At 44.4% G+C, this 8264-nt stretch overlaps 1 protein-coding gene across 1 annotated transcript; it reads right to left on the minus strand.

The window, feature by feature from the left end:
* Positions 1–5622: 5622 nt before the first annotated feature.
* LOC121543231 (zinc finger protein 271-like) lies at positions 5623–7512 on the minus strand. The gene is made up of 3 exons (XM_041852980.2): positions 7269–7512; positions 5954–7132; positions 5623–5800 (listed from the first exon to the last, which is right to left on the minus strand). Exons 2-3 carry the CDS (start codon positions 6782–6784, stop codon positions 5714–5716), a joined length of 918 nt encoding a protein of 305 aa, XP_041708914.2. The 5' UTR covers positions 6785–7132; positions 7269–7512; the 3' UTR covers positions 5623–5713.
* Between the last annotated feature and the right edge of the window lie 752 nt (positions 7513–8264).

Raw genomic sequence — 8264 nt, forward strand, 5'->3', positions numbered from 1 at the left:
GTGAAGTCTGTGAATCCAACATTTTGTAATTATACTGATGTTTAATTAAACATGCACACGACAGTATTCATACCTTGGTTTTTGTGGTAAATGTGAATTTTAAAAAAACTGTTTTGATAATGGTTTTCAAACACATACCTTGTCCATAATGTAGAGGCCTATGGGATTTTAATTGAAGAGGTAAGGGAGGAGGATGGTAAATGTGATCTGCATAACATACCAATAGACATACCTTTGTATGCCTCCTCGTCTGTATTCCTGCAGACACAAAAGTGAGCAGTTCAGTCATCTGCACCCAATACAGCTAGCCTTCAACATATTCTTATAGCATAGATATTCTTACCTCTTTGTTGATTGATATCAATTGAATTGTGTACATTTTCTGTTTTACAAAGATTTGCACAAATATGAAATGATAGATGGTATCATCATAAAATAATATCAATTTAGATCATATAAAGGACAAACCTTACCTTAAATTGAAGAGATCTTTACATTTTTCAGTTAAGCGCCTGCACCTGCTGTCCTTTTAAATTCAAATCCAAATGTTTCATTTGGGCAGTTAGGTTCCTGCAAGAACCCCCACCAACTAAGGAGGTTCCTCAATGAATACACTTTTGGGGGCATTTTTGAGTGCCAAGAACCCTAAGGTTCTTCAAAGAACATTGAGGATCTTAGAAGAACCCTTGTTGAACCCCTAATGTTTTGAGTGTAGAACAAAAACAAATGAGAAATAAAAATAACACAAGAAAGTAAGTAAGCATACAGGGTCAGTTCCAGAACCATATTTACAATGTGCAGGGATACTGGAGTGATAGGTAGATGTGTATAGGGTTAAGTTGACTAGGCATCAGGATATATGATAAACAGAGTAGCAGCAGCGTATATGATGATTGTATGTCAGTGGGTGTGCTTGTGTGTATGTCAGGATAATAGGAAGTGCTAATTAACGGCAGGCCCTCTAACAAGCTAGCACATCTACTTCCTTATTCCCTTCCACCCCCTAAGGCAGGGGTATTCAACTCTTACTCTACAACAGGGTTGCCCAACCCTCTTCCTGGAGATCTACTGTCCTGTAGGTTTTCAGTCCAACCCTAATTTAGCATATCTGATTCAGCTAGTTAAGGTATTGTTGAGCAGCTAATAAGTAGAATCAGGTGTGTTTAAATTAGGGTTGGACTGAACACCCACAGGACGGTAGATCTCCAGGAAGAGGGTTGGGCAGCCCTGCTCTACAAGGTCTGAAGCCTGCTGGTTATGTTCTACCTGATAATTAATTGCACCCACCTGGTTTCCCAGGTCTAAATCAGTCCCTGATTGAGGTCCAGAGTTGAGTTTGAGGGCCCTATGGTCTGTGATCCAAGCAAAACTAATCTGGACACGGCACCCATCTGTCTCACCCGGGCTTGAGTTTGGAGTACCTCATATAGCATGTCTTGTCTACTCCATGAACTATGCTGAACAAAAATATAAATGCAACAATTTCAAAGATTTTACTGAGTTACAGTTCATATAAGGAAATCAGTCAATTGAAATCAATTAATTAGGCCCTTATATATGGACTTCACATGACTGGAAATACAGATATGCATCTGATGGTCACAGATACCTTTAAAGAAAAGGTAGGGGTGTGGATCAGAAAACCAGTCAGTATCTCGTGCGACTACCATTTGCCTCATGCAGCACGAAACATCTCCTTCGCATAGAGTTGATCAGGCTGTTGATTGTGGCCTGTGGAATGTTGTCCTACTCCTCTTCAATGGCTGTGCGAAGTTGCTGGATATTGGCAGGAACTGGAACACGTTGTCGTACACATCGATCCAGAGCATCCCAAACATAATCAATGGGTGAACATGCTCAATGGGTGACATGTCTGGTGAATATGCAGGCCATGGAAGAACTGGGACATTTTCAGCTTCCAGGAATTGTGTACAGATCCTTGCAACATGGGGCTGTGGATTAATATGCTGAAACATGAGGTGATGGCGGCGGATGAATGGCAAGACAATGGGCCTCAGGATCTCATCACGGTATCTCAGTGCATTCAAATTGCCATCGATAAAATGCAATTGTGTTCGTTGTCCGTATCTTATGCCTGCCCATACCATAACTCCACCGCAGGGCACTCTGTTCACAACATTGACAAAAGCAAACCGCTTGCCCACACAATGCTATACACGTGGTCTGCGGTTGTGAGGCCGGTTGGACATACTGCCAAATTCTCTAAAACGACATTGGTAGAGAAATTAACATTCAATTATCTGGCAACAGCTCTGGTGGACATTCCTGCAGTCAGCATGCCAATTGCACGCTCCCTCAAAACTTGACACATCTGTGGCATTGTGCTGTGTGACAGAACTGCACATTTTAGTGGCCTTTTGTCCCCAGTACAAGGTGCACCTGTGTAATGATCATGCTGTTTAATCAGCTTCGTGATATGGCACACCTGTTAGGTGGATGGATTATCTTGGCAAAGGAGAAATGCTCACTAACAGGGACGTAAAGAAATGTGTGCACAAAATATGAGATGTTTTTTGTGCCTATGGAACATTTCTGGAATCTTTTATTTCAGCTCATGAAACCAACACTTCATGTTGCGTTCACATTTTTTTTCAGTGTAAAATACTTAATCAAACTCACCAATACAGCACGAGTCAAAACACACAACAACCCTCTCCTGCTTAATTTCCTCCACCCACAGCAAGGCCAACAGTACTGCCATCAGCTCTGCTGTGTAAATTTACGTCATTTAGCAGACGTCTGCAAACTGCCACCTCACATTATTTCACAACAAATGCTGATCCTACACGACTTGTTATTGGATCTTTTGATCCATCTGTATAGATGGATCAAAACAGCTCAAATGGAGCAACCCCCTCCCTATCTTTGCGTCGTCTCAAACACTTCAAGATCAACTACTGGAGTCGGGAATAGCCATGGTGGGTTTACAGGAATAGCTACAGTGGGGTTTAACTCCTTTCCATACAGTCCCATCTCCCTCACCTGGGTATCTCCCACCCAAAGCTTGTGTTCTGTCCTCGCTCATTTTCCCAGCATGCCTGTAGCACCTCAATCATATTATGAGACACCCCATGTCCCTATAGATCAGGGCTGTCCATCTCTTCCTGGAGATCTACTGTCCTGTGGGTTTTCAGTCCAACCCTAATTTAACACACCTGATTCTACTTGTTAGCTGTTCAACAAGACCTTAACTAGCTGAATCAGATATGCTAAATTAGGGTTGGACTGAAAACCTACAGGATAGTAGATCTCCAGGAAGAGGGTTGGGCAGAACCTGCTATAGATTGACCCAATAATTGATAGCCAGCTGCAGTCTCCTAATCTGCAATGGCATCTCCCCCATGCCCCCATCTCCCCATCCCCCATCCCCCCCATCCCCCCATCTCCCCCATCTTCACCTATAGTTTTTGCCACAAGCGAAAAATGCGACTATTTACACAATCATTCTAAAATCTCATAAGAAATGTGGTGTTTGTCTTACAGTAACATTATGCTATTATATGTGGTTCTGTTATGTAGAATAGTATCATTGTGATCTCCAGACATTGATTCAGCTTTGATCTAACTTTATTAAATGAGCACCATTCACCAGAGTAGCCTGTTCTCTACAAGTAGAGCAGAGACTGTACATAAAGTAGAGAATGCCGCAATTACACAGAAGCTTCGGGACCTTTAGCTGTTGGGAAGAGGGATCCAGAAAAATCGGATCCAGGGAAGAGGGTTCCAGAAAAATCAGATCTGCAGCAATTCCGTTAGCTAAACGGAGTGGCGAATGGTGCTTGTTTAAGAAAGTTAGATCAAAGCTGAAGCAATGTCTGCAAGATCACATAATTATGGTATTGTACATAACAGAACCGAATATAATTGCATAACGTTACTGTAAGACAAAAAACACCACCTCATTTATGAGATTTTAGGATGATTGTGCGAATGGTCGCATTTCTCTCCTGCCGCCAAAACTCAACAGCGTTGTGCCAAGATATGTCCTGAAACAAAACACAGGTAGGCCTATGCTAGTTTGTTAACACCCTCTGCTCTAAAATTCACTCACTGTACATCATTCAAAACAACACTGTACATAACTCAAGAAGATCTAAATGCATTTCCATGAAACTGATTGAGATCACCATTTAATGGTTGGCAAGATGAAGAATTATCACTCACGATTGACTGTGAGAAATGTGAAGGGAGGGTGACCACAAAAATGCGTAAAGAAACACGTGCAGAACGTGATTCAGATCTTCAGCTCTGGGGAAGAGGCTTCCAGAGGGGCGGGGCGAGACAGGGGCGGTTACCTTCGGAACCGCAGCTTCTGTCTATAAACAACATGGCTCAAAAACAAGTTATGAAGTGATCAATTTCTCGCCTTTTGATTACTAGTATAAATCATTGGAGCAATTTTAAAATGTGAGAATCTTGAACAATACACCCTTTGAGTAGGCGCAACGCAACGGACTAGGTGTAAAACAAAACTAGGTGACTTGATAGTAAGATATGGTAGTTAGCTAGAATGACTGAAAGTTGAGGCCTACGCATTACCTGTCGAAGGAGAAAGCATGCCAGGCTTTTCCATGCTTGCAGTTCTCGCCACTGTGAAAAAACGCAACAACACCTATACTTACTCTGGTCTGGCGAACGGTGACGTCGGCTCAAAACAAAAGTGACTTTAAGTAAAGAACTTGGAGTAATGAGTAGGATGATGTGTTTTGAAATGCAAAACAAGTGACTGTTTTTAGTAAAATAAATGCTCTATCTGCTTTCCCAATGAAAACTAGTTAGAAAATTCTGGCATATTTTATGGAAAAGAGATGTATGTTTCTGTTTCCAGTGATGATCATGACACCATAGAGTACAGAAACAGCATCATTTTAAAGGCAAAGTCACACATTTAATGAACAATGGCCCGGTTGTACCATATTAGTAAAAAATATAGAAAACCTCAAGGACGGGTGTCCCAGATACAGATTATGACTAGTCCTGCAATTGAAAGCATGTCCATTGAAATGCATTTTAGTCCAGGATTATGTTCAATCCGGTTCCGGGAAGCCGGAACAGTTCAATGTTCAAAGGCAGAACATGAGGATAACAAATTCTAGTGCCAGGAGATGTTTCCTGCTCTTAGTCTTGAGTCATATTCACTAGGAACAAATCAGAAGCAAACAGTCCAAAACGAAGAGGCACTACTTGAACTTTTCTTTTAAGGTTGCAAAACGTTTTGCTACAGTGTGCACTAATGAATACAACCTTGGGTCTCTGTCCACCCAGCTCTCCAACAGCAGTGCCTTCAACTACTCTGTCCTGTAGGCCTCTGCTAGCGACTCCCTACTCTTCCTCTTCCTTTACTACTCCCAATCATCTTCTACTCCTCTGGGTCAAAGTCAGAGTCACCCTCTCGCTGACTCTCCTCCTCATCCTCAGGATCATCATTGCACTGGCACTTCCTCTTCCTCTGTTTCTCCTCCACTCTCTTTGCTCCCTCTCCTCCAGCTCACATCTCCCACTCAGTCCAGAAGGTTATCTCTACCTGATGCCGAGGCTTCCTCTGCCCCACCTCCCCTCCCTCCTTCCATCTGTTTCCCTCCTCTCCCCCTGTCCCCTAACTCCTGGTCCTTCATCAGGGTCCAGCCCTGAGTCTGGGCTGTGGTAGCGTGTGACGTGGTTCTTGAGGCTGACGTTGTGGTTGAAGCTCTTGTCACAGCGCTGGCATTGGAAGGGCCTCTCCCCAGTGTGGACACGCAGGTGGGACTTCAGCTGGCTGGGTAAAGGCACGCTGGCAAACCTGGTACCCAGGGAAGAGCAACATTGACCATGTAAATACAATACTTAACATTTCAATTACAATTTAAAGTGTTTGTTTTTTCAAAAACAGATTTATAGTAAATAGCCCTCTTCAAATAGGAGTTACAAAAAGTAATTAATTAGTATTGCATACGTGACATTTGAAGGGCTTGTCGTCACTGTGGATCCGCTCATGCCTCTCCAGGGATTGACGTTGGTCGAATTCCTTGTATGTATGACAGATGTGTTTCTTGGACTCATGCGCTCTGAGATGGCGATTCCATATGAGGATGTTGTCAAACCTCAGTGAGCACTGAGCAGCGGTAGCATCTGTGATTTTTAAATATTTTGAATCTGTGGGCTTCTCATGGGTCAGCTTGTCCGGCCGCGTCCTGAAGGATTGGAGGCAGAACTTACAGGGAAACTTAAGGTCCTGACGGTGTTGCCTCTGGTGACTCTTGAGGCCGAGTTCATTCACACAGCGCTTCCCACAGTCTGGACAGCGGACCATGAACTTGTGTTCACATTTACGGTGCTGCAGTCTGGTGGAGTACAGGATGCCACATTCAGGACAGAGGACCATATGGTGTTTGGAGTGTTTGAATTTTTGCTGGATGCTGGCAAGGTCACCAGAGCCCAGTTCTCCAGCGGCACCGCTGAACGACTCCTGATCCTGCTGGTCTCTCTGGGGTGATGATGAAGATGATCCATCAGAGTCTTCAGCAGACTTGTCCAAACCACTCTCTCCTGTAGGCTGCTGCAATTGCCTTCCTCCTCCCGTCCCTCTCCTCCTACCTCTCCCTTTTGCTTTCTCCTCTGGGTCAAATTCAGAGTCACTCTCTCTCTGTCCATCTTCCTCATCTGTCTCTTCACCCTCCATCTCACACTCACCACCCTCCCCCTCACACTCATCTGCAGCCACCTGCTTCTTCTCTCCTTCTCTGTCTATCTGAGAGGTTTGGCTTTCAGAGTCCTCAGGCTCCATAGAGTATATTGTCACCTCAATAGAGGCCTGCTGCTCAGCATCATTCTCCTGTTGTTTACCTCCTAGGGACTTTCCCTTTCTCTCCTCTCCTCCCTCATTCTCCTGTGAGGACAGGCCATTCTCCTCCTGGCTTTGTGCACTGCCTGTCTCACTGTCCAACACCACCTCAGTCACTTTCTTGCTCTCCTCTGCTCCTTTGTTCCCCTCCTACTTCCACCTCACCAATGATGGACCACTTCCCCCTGGTCTTGGTGGCTGGTCTACAGTCACCTCCATCTCCAGAGAGCCAGTCAGCTCCAGGGCCTCATATGTGTCCTCAGACGGAAGGGCCACTTGCACATCCGCAACCTAAGCAAGGAATACACCATTATTGGAGTTATAATTCTGTCTTTTATTTTAAATAAAATACCTAGAGATTCCACAGAATACAAATAACTGAAGTTCGTTACCTCACAATATCAAGAGTTAATCCTTAAATACCCACCTGGGTGTTCTGTGGCTCCTCCCCATTTCCTCTGTGTGTCTGGACAGAAGACAAGTTGCTTGCCCATGTCCTGAGGTGGTTGCAGCTCTGTTAGTGTTGGGTCACAGAGAGGCATGTCCTGTCTCTCTGCGTCTGTATCACACTCTCACGCCTGCACTGCTCACACCGCTGAAACAGCTGCAGCAGGCTGTCGATATTCACAATAATATATTCTGGGGAGGGAGTGGGGGCAGCAGCTTGTGGAGGGGGGGGCAGCTAACCTGGGTCAAATACAAAAAAGAACGGGTGATTTCCTGCCACTATTGGCTCTTCCAAATTCATAAACATTAACATATTTGGAAGAGACAGATGGAATGTTCCTCATTCCTTTGCATCATCACACAATCGTATCTTCTAGTAACATGCATTGATTAAATACACTACATGACCAAATGTGTGTGGACACCTGCTCGTTTAACATCTCATTCCAAAATCATGGGCATTAATATGGAGTTGGTCCCCCCTTTGCTGCTATAACAGCCTCCACTCTTCTGGGAAGGCTTTCCACTAGATGTTGGAACATTGCTGCAGGGACTTGCTTCCATTCAACCACAAGAGCATTAGTGAGGTCAGGCACTGATGTTGGGCGATTAGGCCTGGCTCGTAGTCGGCGTTCAATTGAGTTGAGGTCAGGGCTCTGTGCAGGCCAGTAAAGTTCTTCCACACCGATCAACAAACCATTTCTGTATGGACCTCGCTTTGTGCACGGGGGCATTATCATGCTGAAACAGGAAAGGGCCTTCCCCAAACCGTTGCCATAAAGTTGGAAGCACGGAATCATCTTGAATGTCATTGTATGCTGTAGCATTAAGATTTCCCTTCACTGGAACTAAGGGGCCTAGCCCTAATCATGAAAAACAGCCCCAGACCATTATTACTCCTATACCAAATGCACAGTTGGCACTATGCATTGAGGCAGGTAGCGTTCTCCTGGCATCGGCCAAACCCAGAGTCATC

This window comes from Coregonus clupeaformis, chromosome 17, assembly GCF_020615455.1.
Source record: "Coregonus clupeaformis isolate EN_2021a chromosome 17, ASM2061545v1, whole genome shotgun sequence".
In the NCBI taxonomy this organism is placed as follows: domain Eukaryota; kingdom Metazoa; phylum Chordata; class Actinopteri; order Salmoniformes; family Salmonidae; genus Coregonus; species Coregonus clupeaformis.

What these genes read in the sequence shown, in the direction of transcription:
- LOC121543231 (XM_041852980.2), bottom strand. Translation starts at nt 6,784, where the DNA reads ATGGAGCCTGAGGACTCTGAAAGCCAAACCTCTCAGATAGACAGAGAA. An exon ending in ACAAGCCCTTCAAATGTCAC is followed by an intron (nt 5,801 to 5,953) that starts GTATGCAATACT and finishes CCTGGGTACCAG; the next exon opens with GTTTGCCAGCGTGCCTTTAC.